Source organism: Corapipo altera, unplaced genomic scaffold, assembly GCF_003945725.1.
Source record: "Corapipo altera isolate COAL_440 unplaced genomic scaffold, ASM394572v1 150, whole genome shotgun sequence".
In the NCBI taxonomy this organism is placed as follows: Eukaryota; Metazoa; Chordata; class Aves; order Passeriformes; family Pipridae; genus Corapipo; species Corapipo altera.
The window spans coordinates 1,923,836-1,939,281 of record NW_020884941.1 but is presented as its reverse complement, the minus strand read 5'-3'; the positions used below and the strand labels follow the sequence as shown (position 1 = coordinate 1,939,281).

Genomic DNA, 15,446 nt, shown 5'->3' with positions numbered 1-15,446 from the left:
TGTGAGCTGTGGGTGGGGAATGTAAGTGAGCTAATAAATCCAACTCTTGATCCAGCTTTTGCCTTTGGAGGGAATTGATTCATCCCATTGCAATAAGGGAACACAGTGATTAATCTAATTCATTCACCCATCAAACAGAAAACAACCTATCAAAAACCAATAAAAAGACCCCAAAACCCACCCCCCCAGCAGAAACCAAAAATAAAAGCAGCCTTTACCTCTTCCTTCATTTGCTCTCCTGCAGATGTTCCTGGTGGAGAGAAAGGGATCAGGGGGCTGAGGGGGCTGTGGCTTACCTGAGGAAGGGTGTGGCTGCTGGGAATGTCAGTTGAGGCCACAGGTACAGGGAACATCTCACCTCCATCACCTGGTGCCCCTGACTGGAGAGGCCCTGGGGCCTGTGGGCAGCTGGGCTCACTCATTCCAGGGGCAGGGAAGAGTGGAAGTGGTGATGGATCATCATTCCTGTGGGGCAGCAGCTGGGCACACAGCCTGAGCCCCCCACCCTGGGCTCTGTGTTCCCCCTACAGCTTTTTTGGGGCTGCAAAAGCTGATGGTGGCTGCAGCCCCTGTACCCAGTGCTCTGCCAGCTGAGAGCTGCAAAGCAAAAATTAAAATTAAAATTAAAAAAAGAAAAAGCAACAAGCTTTCTATAAAATAATTGGTTCCATGCTGTGGTTCCACCACACCAGCACTGATAAGAGCCTGGAGTGAGTCATGCATATATGGAATTGGAAAAAAATCCACAAAGCTTAGCCAGAACTAATGAGCCTGAATCCCTAAATGCTTCAGTCGAGCATGCTTTCACCTGCCTTTCTGTTCTCCATGTCTCAGGGTTTCAGCTCCTTTAGTCACTGACATGTGAAAAATTTCTTTTGTAACTAGGAAAAAAAAAAAGAAAAACCAACCCAAACTTATTAAGCTACTGCTAAGCTTTTCTTCTAGCAAAAAAAAAAATTAGTTCAGGGTCACTCAAATAAGAAACTTGTGCTGTAATTTCCCTGCAGGCACTGAAAGCATTTAAGAGGCCTCCCTGCAGGACTTCTCTCTGCCAATACATTCTCACAGCCACTTTCTGTGAACACAGCTGAAAAAGTTCCCCTACATCACAAATAAACACCAACACCTCTGTCTTCACTAAGTGCAAGTGGAGAAAGTGTTTCAAGCTGCATCTCTGAATGAAAAGCTTGCACAACCCACTGAGCCATAAAACTGCAACCAGGCAATCACAGGTTATAAAAAAATAACAACTCATGAAGGCCAGGTTTCCAAAGATGGGAAGGGTAATAACAAAGCAAGTCACCCACTTCTCTTGAAAATGTTTTATTTGTTTCTAAAGAGGCTGAAAACAAAAGCAATTCTGTAGTTCAGAATACCAAATACTATCCATAGCACAGAATGAAGAAAAGAGTTTTCAGAGAAAACCATTGCACTGGACCCAGGTCTAACTCAGCTACTGGAGATATTGCAACAAGGCTGGTGAACAGACCCCAGGATGGCAAACCAGCCTCCCTCTGTGGCTGGTCCACTCTGCTGCAGCTCTGGCCCCACTCAGACTCCTCACAGATCAGTGCAGGGTGCTCTCCCCCACAGTGGGACGGGGCTGGTTATCATTGGCACAGTCACGGTGCCCCAGGCACCAACACAAGCCCGGGCGGGCCTGGGGCACACTGGCAGCAGGTTTGCATTAATGTTGCATTTGTTTTGGGATAAAACAGGCTGTGAGTATCAGGTACAGGCAGCCTGGCATTACTTTGATCACTCAGAAAACAGAAACAGAATAAAAAATTGCCCAGTTCCAGCCCTGGCACAGAGGGCTGCGGTGCTGCTGCAGCCAACACGCTGCAACTGCGGACACCGAGGGGCAAGTTTGGCCACTGGGACACAGGACACTTACAGTCACCTTCAGGCTCTTACTGAGGAACTAATTCCTAAACTGAATCCATCCATTTCCTTACAGCTACCTATGCCAGCTTAAGGAAGTCCTCATCAGTGACAGCAAGAGAAACCGGTCTCAAAAAGCAGATTACTGCCAAGACACATTTACGATTTACAGAAAAATCCAGCCATTAAAAACAACTGTCTTTACCAGAAATTCCACAGGGGAAAAGTATTTCAGTTCTCCTGAAGAGAAAAACTACAGAGCTATTCACAGTAGAACCCGTGCACCCCAGTCTACCGTAAAATAATAACGAGCTTGTAGGTGACTATGTTGCTGATTTTGCCCAGAAAAGGCTGCTACAAAAACAGATCATCAATATTCAAACTTACTTCAGCCATGCAAGTTTGGAACTTGCTACTGAAATGATTGTGTTTGATGAGTTATGGAAGCAGTAATAAGCTTGCTTTTGCTGAGTGTTATGCTCAGATCAGATTCCACAAGAATCCTGAACTTTCTAGACTTTGGGCTGACAGACTCAGAGCCTGCCTCGCTGCTAAAGCTCTTCGATCTGCTGCTGCCCTCACATTTTGCAGCCTAATTAAACTGGTGGTTTTTTAACTGAGCTGACAGTGGGCACTGACACCTTTGCCACCTGTCTAGTTGCCACGAAGCTGCCATTTCCAAGAACTTCCAAGGTGGTACTAGGAAAATAAGGCAAATATGGGAGAACCTGGAAGTCTCAGAAACAATATGAAATCAGAGTTCATTTGCTACAGCACAGAGCAGAAGTATGTTTGGTTAAGTGAAGCATTTTTTTCTGAGACTGCACTGGCCCAGAACAATTGGTCACAAACAACTACGATGCTCATATTGGCTTGTACAGCAAAGTAGTCACGTATTTCTTCTTGTAACGATGTGTAGCACTGAGCACCATCACTCCATCCTACAGGAGATGGAAAACAAGTGAGCATGTGACATGGATAATTAAATCTACCCCTGTGGGGAACATGCCCAGCCCTCTCACCTTGATGGAAAGCGCGTAGAGGTGGTTCAGCATGACGTGGTTGGGTTCAGGGAGCAGAGCGGGATCGCACTGGGAAGAGAAAGGGAGACAGTGTGAAAATAACAGAACTCACAGTTCACTCACCACAGCTGATGGGTGACAAACACTGTCTGTAACCAGCCATACCCCCAGTACATCACTGCTGCTTACCCTGAGCCCACCACAAACACAGTCACTGCCTCAGAACAACCCAAGACCCCTTTGGGTGAAACCCTCTGCGTCCTCACCATGACCATGAAACAAACAGCAACTACCTCTTATGTGCTTCTGGCTTCTTAACAGTTCAGAAGATTAAGGTTTTGGGAGAAAAACAGCAACCTAGTTCTCAATTTTGAAGAGAGTCAAGTAGAAAAATAAATTTACTTCAGATGAATCCATCTGGACATACATAATAAAAAACTTACCAATGTAGCAACTATCCTAAGGTTTTTCCTAAGCTGTCTCCTGTCTGTTCCCAGATTTTCTCCCCATCTGTTTCCACTCTCAAGGCCGTTATTCAGCAAAACAAGCTAAAGTACTCACAGAAATGCCTGTGTCCTTGTTCAGGATGACCTGCAACAGGTGTGGGGGGAGAATAGGTGGTGACTTAAAGCGCTCCTCTGCCTTGCAAACATAGGGCTCCTGGTGATATGGTCCTGGGGGTGAACTTGACAGCTCTGCCAGAGAGATGGTAAATATTTAATCTTAAATAGTCTGTAAGAATATCTGTTCTTTAGAGGTACTGAAAGAAATCAATGGCACCTAAGTACAACAACTGCAGCCACTGGTGCGGTGCCAGAGGATCAGTCACTGCCCAAGAGGAGATTTAAGATGCCAAAGTCTGCCTTGAAACAAGCTGAGGATTTGGGCAGCAGAGTTCTGAGGGCCTGACTGCACTCCAGAACTCCTGTCATCTCTGCCCAGCACTTCTCCAGCAAACATTCCACAGTGCTGCTCTGTGTTACCTCCAGGGAACCACAAAAACATGAGGTACCTGTGAAAGGAAACTGTCACTCCTGTACAGAGACAGGGGTATGGAAAGAGCTCTCAGAGCCTAAACCAGTCTAAGGAAATGCTGTTACAGCACATGCAGGGAAGGCACCTACTAGAATCTCCTCCTGGCTTTGTCTCACAAATAACACTTTCTCCAAAAAGGGTTTGTCAAGGGCAAAAACCAACCAAACACACCTCCTGCCTTGGGCTCAAAGGAGGATGTAAGGTACTGCTTCAGTCATGGTCTCCATCCCTACAGAGCTCTGTAACAAGCAGGTGGCAAGGCTGAGCTCAGACATGGCTCAAGTTAAATCCTACCTCTCTTCTGTTACACTAGAATATGAAACTTAAGACAAAAAAAAGTTTGTAATTATTCTAAGATACAGATAATTTTTATTACACTGTGAGAATATGATACATTCCCAAGCCTGTGTTAGCACTGCTAAATGCACCTAATTTCTGTCTCTTAATGTGCAACTTCTGACCCCCTCAGCCACTTCCTTAGCAGAGGAAGATGGAATTAGGAGCAATGTAGGCTGTCAGCATTGGTTTAATGTGGTAAAGCAGAGACTGATCCACCAACGAGTGCCCTAAAACCAGCCACTGCACATTGCAGGGGCAAAGAAACAGTTATTAAGCACCCATGAGCCCCTCCTCATCAGATCCACAGTGTTGCTCTGTCAGAGGCTCCCTCTGTGCATTCCACATTCTTCCTTTGTGATTTGTGATTCCTGCTCACATCCACAGGGCCTGACACAAGTGTGGATTAATCTGTACTGGAGCTTTAACTCCAGATAAAAAGGAAAATGAAATTTTTAACAGCTCTAAAAAGTGTGACATAAAATTACCAGTAAGCTCATACCAGACATGTCTGAACATTTCTGGGAGTCCACCATCAAAGCATCAAATACTTCAAAGTCAGTTTTCTTCACCTGGATGATGTTGTTGACAGTACCCAGCTGGCTGGTTACTACTGGCTGGGAAGAGGTAAGATACAAAAATCAGAATTAAAAAAAGCTTGTGGGACTGTTGAATTCTCAAAAGTACACAATCAGCATTACCAAGGATGAGGTATATTGCTTTTAAAATATGATGGAAGCAGATATGAAAAGAGCTCAGTTAGTTTTATGTTAAGAGCAAATTCAGGATTAAGGACTGGGAGGGAAAAACGCCCGTGGAACCTGCCAGGCCCACAGCACTTGGTCAATTCTTGGGCTACAGACAAGGAGAGGGTCATGTCTGGGCTGAAGCTACCAGTGACAGCAGGAGCTAAGCTTCACTTCCAGCTCTACAGGGCTTATGGAGCCAGGCTCAGACCTGCAAGGCCTGATGTAGGATGCAGCATGGCTGGTTCTGCTGGTTTGCTACAAAGCTAAGGCTGGAGTTCAAGGTAGGAGGTTCCAAGAGCTGAAGGTAAATTCTGTAAGGTTTGCCAAGACAGCAAGAAGGAACCAGCAGGTGTGAATGCAGACTTCTGAAGCAGGTGAGGACTGCTGGGTGGGCTGGGGTCAAAATTCGTTTTATAGCACAGGAGGAAGAACAGGCCTGGTAGATTTTGGCACAATTTCTGGACTACTAGAGCAGCAACAGCAACATCCTGGCACAGAAGCCAGTGCAGCACAACGAGACCTGGGCTGTCAGCAATGCTACAGTGCTCTAAAAGGCAGTTTGGCACTAGGCAAGAAAAGCTTGGCACTGCTTATAAAACAGTGGCCAAGAGATCCTGTCCCTCTTTTGTTACATCTCCTGCCTTCTGTGGTTCAGTCTGATGCTGCCACTAGTCCAGCTGGGATCAGAAACCTCTCTCTCACCAGCTTGAACAGCCAATTTCTGCTGTTAACTGATGCCTTCTGTCTGAAAGGACCAGCTCTTGGGAGAGAAACCAGCCAGTTTCTCATTCTCAGGTGCATCAATCAATAAATAGTGACTCAAAGCAAACATTACCTCTGCAGGATCATGTGTCCACTGCCCATCCACAAAGAACTTGTACTGGTGTTCTCCTTCTGGCAGGTCCAGGATTGCCACAAAGTTATTGTGACTGGAATTTAAGGCAAACAATCAGCCCTGAAAGGCTCTGAAAAGTACATTGGTCTATAAACTGTGACACACAATGTGACACAGAGCACAAGCCTCTGTAACGTGCAAAACCTTAAAAAGGCAGTGCCACCTTTAAGAGAATCTCTGCTGCAATCTAAAGAATCAATTATCATTAATGATAATTTCCTCAGTGACAGTAAGTTCCCCCACACTCCTGACATCAAGTAACTGCCACTGAGCTTTTGTAAAGTCACCCTCACATCTTCACATTACTTGTTAGTACACGAGACCTCGTTTTATCTGTGAGACTCCTGCTGATGGAACAAGATCAGCTTTCTCCTATTTCCTTCCCTTTCAGTATTTGCCATCATAAATTGCATTTCCCAAATGCCTATGAAACAGATGAACAATGACTGGATAAAAGCAGCAACTCCATACTTCTGAGTTACTTTGGGGCTGAAGAGCTGCTGCTTGGCAATCTACTCCTGTGCTGTGAACTTCCTGATTCTTCAGAAGGCTTTACCAGCACCTCAGAAAGCTGAGAAACAGTTGATGCTCAACTGCCACTTCCCTTCTGCTCAGGTATGGAGTGCAAGCATCCCACCACAGAGCTGGATGTGAAATTTCAGTTTGGAATAACAAGCTCTCCTACTTGAGTGTACTGGGTTCAGTAATGTGATTTTATCCAGCCTCTAAAGAGGTATAAACACCCCACTCCCAGAATGCATAATCTGACAACAGAAACAGACAAACCTGGTTTTTTTTTTCTTTTTGATAAAGAGATATTTTTATCCTTCTTCCATATTCATTTCACCATTTTCTGTCTCCCAGGCTTTCCACTTAAGAGTATGACAGCAATACTGATGTTCTGCTGGCCTTTCTTCCAGCTCCTCTCTCAATAATTTATTTCACATGCACAGAACAATCCTCCCATGCCATTTTATCAGGCCACAGTGCTCCTCCCTCAAGTTTCCTTAGAAATTAAGACCTTTCTGCACCAATGACAGTGCAGGCAGCCACTCACTGAGATAAGACACACCAGGACCTGGTAGATCAGTCACTGTTGACAGACAACAGGGCTCAGATCAACAGTTAAAAAGTCAGATTCTCTGCCATACATTAAGTTTTAAATTTCTGAAAAAAAACCCACATTGGTGTAAATGAAATACTTATTCAAGTACTGAAGAAGCAGAGCTCCAGAGCTCTCTGGTAGGAAGAAGCAGTTGGGGCCTTAATATGGATTTATTCTCTCATTTGTGCCGTGTCCCAGGCTCAGAGTTCCCTGGTCCCTTTGAGCTGGAAAAAAGCCACTGATATGGCAAGGACATCCAGGTGTCACCAGAGACATTGTGCTTACAACCAGCTTTCCCTTCCCCACCCCAGGCACAGACTGCACAACAGGCAGTGCTTTGGGTCATTCCTGTGTGGTGCCCAGTGAACAAATCACTCCTTTAAAACTGACTCACAGCTCAACTTCCCTCCTGTGCCACCCGAGAATCAACAAGGCAGGTTCTTATCACAGGCTTAAGGAGCAGTAAATCCAAGCACAGTCCCCATCCATCCACTGACCACCTTTCTCACAGCACTGAGCTCTCCCAGTCCCTGGGGAGCACCACTGCAGCAGCAGTTTGTTACCTCCTTGTCAGAGGAATTTTGCTCCAGTTGTTGAAGGACCCTGACAAATAAACTTCTTTCCCTCCTCCAGTCCAGCGAAACACCGTGGGCCGAGCTTGAGTGGGGGTTTTATCGTTCACCTCCAGGTCCTGCTGCCAAGCCAGAAATTCCTCTTTCTCCAATGGAGCCTGCAAAAACAACGTCTGAATCTGAAGGAATTCTTTCCTGGAGCACTTAGACAACCTGTGTTGTACTGAAGGCTTTTTTTGCCCTCAGGCATAATTCTCTAAGGTAAAAGTTCTACAAGTAGTTTTTGTCAGATGGAGAATATAAACTGCATTTCTAGATGCAGTTCACAAGTTCATTTGCACAATTCTGCAAAGATGCTAAAGCCTTCCAAATTTGCAGAAAGAGTGGAAGGCAAAACGATGCCACTGCCTCCAGCCCCAATTAGGTTAAAAATAAATGACTTGAGATCACCAAAGCTTTCAAAATACACAGATATAAGAAGAGGAAGAAAAATAAGGAGAAATACTTATGAAGCATTTAGATTGTACAAATATTGTAGGCACAGAATTAGAGCTGGCAGAAAGACCATGAGCTGCCTGTAGGAAACAGTTCTGTCCAACAGCCAAAATCTAAGTGTAATTTTCTGTTAGATGTTCTTATGAAACACTATATGCAGCGAGACACTTCTAACAACCCATCTAACGCTGAGTAAAAAAAATAACATATCTTTTGATATGGAATAGACAGGTAAAATGTCACTGGTAACTGCAAAGGCCCTAAGGATTCAAGGGAAGCTGGGGCACTGTCCTTCGAGCTTTGAGCCAGCTACATTTCAGTTTTTCTACACTCAGTTCTTGCTGGAAACCATGCCATTACACTCCTCATCAGTGCCCTCTCTCTCCTTGGCATGGGAAGCAAGGGGGGTGGTCCGTTTGGTGTAAACTCAAGAACAAAATCACTGCAGGTGGGTAACAAACAGCCCCATAACCGGCAGTAGTGCCAAGCCAGTAATGCTGAAAGACAAGAACAAATCACCTTCATTTCCTCAGAGTGGAACAAATCTGCATCCTCAGGGCTGTCCATGAGGATCTTGGGCCGATCCCCCTCCTTGGTGGCTCCTCCTGTGCCATCCCCTCGGGCTCCTTTGTGCCCATGGCGCTCCAGCCCCGCCCGCTCGCTGCTCGTGTTCCCCATGTTCAAGGATCTAAAAGAGCAGGAAAGGTCAGGTTAACACAGGTTACTTTTGAAGCCAGAACATCAGCAGGCAGGAGAGCAAACTCATCAGTGGGCTTGAGCTGTGTTTCTGAGTTGAAGATCCCACACTCAGGACAAAGACACTAAGTGGCAATTTTAAGTACTCTCCATAATGTTCAATACCAGTGCACCTCCGCCAGGCTCACTCTAGAAGGTGGCCAAGCCGGTCTCTGTCAGCAGCACAAAAGTGTTGTGTCTTCCCAAGCCAAGGGCTTGTTCTTTGCCCTCTGCACGCCCTGCACACAACGCTCCATCACATCGGCCGAAACATCAGTAGAACTTTCTGTCAGAACGCCTCGAAACCAGCCAAACGAAAACGTGACTTCACCACAATAACGTTATCTCGGGTGTCACCCGCCGGGAGGGGCTCTAAACACAGAATACGCTGAGTTGGAAGGGACCCACCAGGCTCATCGAGTGCCCTGCACACCCCAAAATCCCACCACGTTCCAAGAGCGCTGGAACATGAGCTCCCTGAGCTCTGGCAGCCTCGGGGCCGTGACTACTGCCCTGGGGAGAGAACAGCCGCTCCCTCCGGTCCCCGCTTTTCCCCGGGAGAGGCAGAACGCACCTGGTTCCCAGCCCTTCCTCCCGCCCCACACGGATGCGCGTGGCGCGTCCCCTCGGGCAGCCCACACGGCGCGGCTCCCGCAGGCGCCCAGTCCCGCCGGGGGCGGCACAGCCCGGCCCGGCAGCCCCGGGGCAGAGTCGCCACAGCCCGGCCCGGGTCCGCCACGGAACCCCCCACGCCGGCCCCGCGGGCCCCGCACCCACCGCCCGCCGCTCCCGCCGCGGCTCTTCCGCTTCCGCCCGGTCCGGCCCGCGGCCGCCGCCGGGAACCGAGCCCGGCGCGGGGGTTCCGGTGCTGCTCCGCCCCCGCCTCCATCCCCGCCTCCATCCCGGTGCCAGGGGGCGGCTGCTCTCTCCGAGGAGGAATTGCGTGTCCCCTCAGCGGCTGGATGGGCGCTGAGCCCCGCGGTCAGGGCGCGCTGGGACCATCGGCCCGCGAGGAAGCGCCGGTGGAGTCTGAGCCCTTAACTGATGAATGTTTCCCATATGAAATAACACTTATATATTTCTCTAAGAATTCCCAATCACACAATCTGGTTTTACCCTTTGCTCTTCACCAGCTGTTGCTGTCTTTCTTCTACTTTTCTAGCACAGCATCAACTAGGTTGGAGAAGACCGCCGAGATCATCAAGTCCAACCTCTGACCCCACACCACCTTGTCACCCAGACCACGGCACTGATGCCGCATCCACGCTCTTCTCAAACACCTCCAGGGACAGTGGCTCCGCCACCTCCCTGGGCAACTCGTAAACCTGAGCAGTGCACATGCCCTGCATCTCAGCTACTGAAGCTGCTTTTTCTTAATAACCATCAGAAGCAACCTGCGAACAGGCAGAAGGATTCCTACCAAGTCGAACTGTGTCCCGGTGGAATGCTGTTACACTGTAAAAAGAATTCTGTTGGGACAGACAGATTTGCTCTGCCCCACGGCAGACCCAGGGCTGGCTCCCGCCAGGTGTTTTGAGGAACAGCTGCTTCTCGTCTGTCTTTGGTGTGTCCAACACCCCAGGCACAGGATAACCTGCCAGAGGGGTGCAAGGGCAACTTGTGCAGGAAGCTCTTCCCCAGCCCCTGCAGAACAGCTCCCTGATATAAAATACAGCTGCTGTTATTTGGGTATTTCACACAGCTCAGTGCTCCTAAACTCCTGGTCTCCAAACTCAATCCTTGTGTTCTCCCCAAGTTCTTCTTTTGGCCAGTACCAGTGCACACACCTCTGTGTGTGTTGGCTCTGTCTGCAGTGCAGGCTCCATCTCTTGCCCATTCTGATGATCTGCACAACAGCCAAGTAGGCACGTTGCAGGCAACAGTACCTTCACTTGGGGCCTGCCCTTACTTCTTTGCAACAGTTATTGATACTTCTGAGAGCCACAGAGAGGTAATAAAATGCAGGGTAAGGACTGCTAATAGCTCACGAGGCTGTGGTAACCAGTCTGTGGTAGGTTACAAGCATTATTCAGTTTAAAGTCTGATATTAAAATGTGGTGGTTCCTCCCTACATGGTGATTGATCTGTGCTAAGTGCCAAAACCTTTGGGAGTCGCCTGTGTCCATGGCCTCTGTCCTGTCCACAGGTATCTCAGCCTCTTGCTGGCTTCTCCTTCCCCTTTTCCCCATGACTGTTTCCTTTTCAACCCCGATTCTTGTCTTCCCTTGCTGTGACTGGTGGGTGTGGGTGTAGCACAGTCCTGGAGCAATCAGCACATAACTCATTTTGTGAGGTGCTGGTCCCCGTGAATATCGAGGGTGGGATGAAATTACACCGTGAAAACTAATTCATCCCCTGCCTCCTCACGGGCACGTCTGCAGGCACAGTCCTCACATTCACTGGGGTGCTGTTTCCTCCCATCAGCTTGAGTGGGAGCCCAATTCCCTCACAGCTGTTAGTGCAGGAGATGTGGGAAGCAAGACATTAGCTAAAGACATGCCACAAGGCCCTGGCAGAGCTCATCCACCCACTGATTTTCTGGAACCCTGGAGTTTTGCTTCTCCTTTTAACAGCATCTGTGACTTTTTGCCTCCATCCATGCTTTCCAGCCTGAAGGGCATAAAAACTCTCCCTCTTCTACTCCCTCCAGGACCAGCCTCTATGTTCCAAAGGAAGACTACAAAATATCTTTTCTACCTCTGCCCCTTTACATACCTGTCTTAACCTTCCTTCTCTTACTTCTAGATGAGGATGAAACAGATGGGAAGCTGGTTCACATTTTTCCATCAGGACTTCCATATGTGTCACAGATGAGGCTCCTTGTTAACTTCCCTAGTGAGAATGTCAGAGTGTCACTTGCCATTGAAATAATTTATCACAACAACTCTCTAGTTTTCTGAAATGCCACATCTCTCAGATGGGAGACACAGCAACAGGCTACTCAGGCTTAGCCCTCACTAAGCACATCCCATGGGGGGATAAAAGGATCAGGGGGAAAATGTAACTGAGTAATTCTGAATAAGAAATTCCCTCAAAAAAAAAAAAAAAGCACAGTCCACGTTTGGACTGTTCACAGCCCATAAATCAAGATAAAACTAATTGATTAAATGCTTTATCTGGTGTCGTGACTGTGCTACAACACCTCCTAGAGCCATATGGGGTTTTAAAAGCAGATGCTTGTAAAACACCTGCAGAATATCGAGAGCCACATGGTCTCTGTTAGTTACCATGACAGTAGCCACAAGCAAAGCTCAGCTCCTTTTTCCCTCACTCACACCTACCTTCTTCAGTGAATATGAACTAGTTGTGGCCTGACTATTAAATCTTACACAGAGCATCTTATTCAGAAATTAATTTTAAGGCAATTTGGTTCTTGGCTCGTAAGAGGATGATATTCAGCAGACCTGGTCAAGTTTCTAACAATCATTACAGAGCACTTTTGGTGCTGTACGGGCTGAGGGGTCAAGTGAAGTGACAACATTACTACTGAGTCATTCTAGCCCCTTGGAGATATCACTTACCATCTTTCTTCATCAGCTGACTCATTTTAAAAGAGAGTAAGGACCAAACAGGATCTGAGGTCAGGAGAGATCTGTTTAGGGGAATGCATATCTTGTATTAGATGGGGTGAAGAATGGCCTTACAGACCCTTCAGGCACAAAAGTGAGGGATGGCACTCACCAGTCACTGTGCTTTAGGCCAGAATCTCTCCTTTTCACTGTTGGGATTGTCTCCTGCAGTTGATTAAAATCAAAAAGCAGTTAAGCCCTCACTGAACACTGGTTGAAATGGGAAGAAAGGGCTGTCATGGCTCACTGTAACCACACAGCCTGCTCTGGTGTGCACCCCTTAATTTCAGTGGAGTTTCCCCTTCTCTTACCTCAGAGTAGGCGTCAAAAAAGAAATGCAGTGCCCTAAAGCCTCATACCACGCAGTTTAAAGTCCTGAAGAATCAGTTGATATCTGGCAAAGTTCTTTTTCCTTGCCATGATCCAAACTTACTTAGCCAGAGAGAAGTCTCTGCAAGTGAAGTGAAAGCTGACTCAGCCCTACAGTGAGATATGACAAACCCAGAGGAGCCATCCTCAGACATGAGCTGGTGGATCAAATTCAGACATGCCATCAATCACATTTTACGGGACACATGAGCAAGTGCTTCTTGTAGCTTCTGTGCCATGGAGAGTGAGCTAGGTAGGAGCAGCAGCAGAACTTACCCTGGAGTTCAAGACAGGATAAATTTAACTGCAGAAACCTTCTGGTTAAATTCCTTATTATGATATTCCATTTTACCTTGGGGTTCCAGGTTTGTTCCTCCATTTTTACACTGGCCCCCTCCTCCTTCTAGGTCACTTCTGAATTTAGCCCACTTTGCCAGGCTGCCAGGGAGTGATGCAGAGGAAGTCAGGCAGCCTCCTTAAAGGCTCACTCACATTTCAGGGACATTGCACACACTTGGCTGTGCATGCAGAACATGCCGTTGTGCCTGGGAGATGGAAAATTGGGAGTGCACAAAAAAATCCCTCCCAAACCACTGCATCCCTTCCCTACTCCAACACTGCACACCTTCCCAGACCTGCTAGTTAAAAATGAGGCTGGAGATGGGAGGATTACAAAAGAGAACCAACATTCAGGTAGTGTTTCAGCCTGAAGGGTTAAAGCCAGCCAGAAGCCTGTGCCTGCTGGGGGCTCTGACTCTGCATGGAGGTATCTCCTCCAAAGTCAGGGTAGGTTCCGCATCTGTTCAAGGATGCCTTGGGGAATTTAGTCCTTTAAATGCCTCATCTAGGGCATGTGCACACACAATCACACAAAGTAAAAACTAACTGGGTAGATGATCCTGTCTCTCCCCCTACTGAGGCAAATCAGTGGCAAAATCCATCTTAAATAACTGGCAGACTGAGTTAGGCTCTGGTAGGGGAACGAGCCTAGAAGAGATGCTTGCACACTGTTCCAGCAGATGCACCTGGACTGAAGCTGGGAGTGATGGACACTGGGGCAGCAATCAGATACAACCTATCTCCAGGCTGAAAGGCAGAACACTGGTCACACTGTGAGCCCATATCCAAAGATACAACAACTTCTGGAGCCCTCACTGCTTATGGATCCTGCTTGCAACCACATAAATTGAAGAGTCAGTGCTGATCTTCAAGTCATAAGCTGCAAACTCCTGGGTGTGCCTGCAGGGAGGCACACTAAGAATTTCATTTCATATTGTCCCCTTGATTTATTTTTTTTTTTGCCCTGCAATCTGATGAAGCTCACACCACATGTTGTTTAAGTGTCTGGCTGACTCCCTTCACATGGCAGCAAAGAACCCCCACTTATATTTAGAAGGCCTCTTCTAGGGTTACATATCAAGATACGTGCATGATGCTGTTTTGCAGAATGCAGCTGCCCCCTAAGAAGCAAAAGATGCCAACATGATCCAGGAGCTGAGGCCAGCAATTTCAAGTTTCCATCTGTCTCTGCCTGTAATATGTGCAGGAAAGAAAAGAGAGCTGGACTTCAGGCATTAGCTGGTGCCTTCATCCTGCGGGAACACTGCATCAAAAATGTTGCCTGAGGCAGCTTTGTGGAAGGAAGTGCCTGTTCACTTGCCCAAGACACACGAGTTGAAATATGTTTTACCGCTTCCCAGCTCCCCCTGTTTAATTAAGTAACATCATTCAGTACATATATATGAGAGTTGGGTTTTTCCCACCAAAAAATGGCTGGTCCAATGCAAAATAATGGACCAATAATCCAAACCTAGATGCGTGACAATGAAAACCAGGCAATTTCCAGAGCCTGTCAGAGATAATGAAATTTGTATATATGCCCCTCAGAATATGAAACAGGCACTAATTCCTCAGTCAGACAACTGCATTCTGCCTTTCACACCCATTGCTGTCACCAGGGCTTTGCTGTTTGGGCAGTAAAATGTCATTTAGGCTCCCTATGTTTGATACCTCCTTTGTATGGGCCTGTCACACCTACAACAGAATGGTGTGGTTGTACAAGGACCATTTCCAGCATAAGCTGCACTTCTCAAACATGGCTGAAAATTTATGTTAACATAAATAAATGAAGAACCAATACCAGTACATTAGTAAAACAAAAATAAGATTACCTATGACACAGAAGCACTAAGGACATTAGAGGAATTGCTGCATTCTCCCTTCTCTGTCACATTAAGTGGTTTAATATAAAGCCTTTATTTTTATACCAATCAATAGCACTGTAAGGTACCAACATTTGTCTTCAGAAGCACTGAAGATACAATGGCTCAATTCTCAATTATATTAAGAGCAAGACTTCAAAGATATTTATGAGCATCAATATGCAAGTTAGATTTCCAGTATGGTTTTCAAAAGCCTGAGCAAGTCGGGTGTCTAGCTTCTATTGATCTCAGTCCTCGTTGGGCACTTTCAAAAAATACTTCAAGTTGCCTATCCCTATTCTCTAGTGCCCACATAACTTTGGAAATCGTCCTCCCCTCTCACACCACCAGCTGTGGTTTAGTTTACAGTAATGGGGTTTAATATTCTGCAGAAGGATCAAACTTTTGTGCACACTTTGATTTTTTCATATGCTGATGGAGGAAAGTGTCTGTGCAGCAATGCAGTGGGGTTTGCTTTG

The 15,446-nt window shown here is 46.9% G+C and overlaps 1 protein-coding gene across 4 annotated transcripts; it reads right to left on the bottom strand.

Moving 5' to 3' along the window:
- Positions 1-1,307: 1,307 nt before the first annotated feature.
- PRKAB1 (protein kinase AMP-activated non-catalytic subunit beta 1) lies at positions 1,308-14,926 on the bottom strand. 4 transcript variants are annotated; one of them, XM_027661501.1, is made up of 10 exons: positions 12,510-14,926; positions 12,350-12,420; positions 11,544-11,660; positions 8,613-8,781; positions 7,590-7,756; positions 5,862-5,955; positions 4,780-4,894; positions 3,468-3,601; positions 2,907-2,975; positions 1,308-2,825 (listed from the first exon to the last, which is right to left on the bottom strand). In XM_027661501.1, exons 4-10 carry the CDS (start codon positions 8,769-8,771, stop codon positions 2,748-2,750), a joined length of 816 nt encoding a protein of 271 aa, XP_027517302.1. In that variant the 5' UTR covers positions 8,772-8,781; positions 11,544-11,660; positions 12,350-12,420; positions 12,510-14,926; the 3' UTR covers positions 1,308-2,747. The 4 variants fall into 4 exon arrangements, with proteins under 4 accessions (XP_027517302.1, XP_027517303.1, XP_027517304.1 ...); XM_027661502.1 differs by lacking the exons at positions 11,544-11,660; positions 12,350-12,420; positions 12,510-14,926 and adding an exon at positions 9,606-9,634; XM_027661503.1 differs by lacking the exons at positions 11,544-11,660; positions 12,350-12,420; positions 12,510-14,926 and adding an exon at positions 9,403-9,485.
- Positions 14,927-15,446: the final 520 nt, after the last annotated feature.

Bases quoted from the DNA above. Each gene is read 5' to 3' on its own strand.
- PRKAB1 (XM_027661501.1), bottom strand. From the start codon at position 8,771: ATGGGGAACACGAGCAGCGAGCGGGCGGGGCTGGAGCGCCATGGGCAC. The intron at 4,895-5,861 runs GTAATGTTTGCT...ACCTCTTCCCAG, and splicing joins GGACACATGATCCTGCAGAG to CCAGTAGTAACCAGCCAGCT. The intron at 3,602-4,779 runs GTATGAGCTTAC...TCTCTCTGGCAG, and splicing joins GAAATGTTCAGACATGTCTG to AGCTGTCAAGTTCACCCCCA.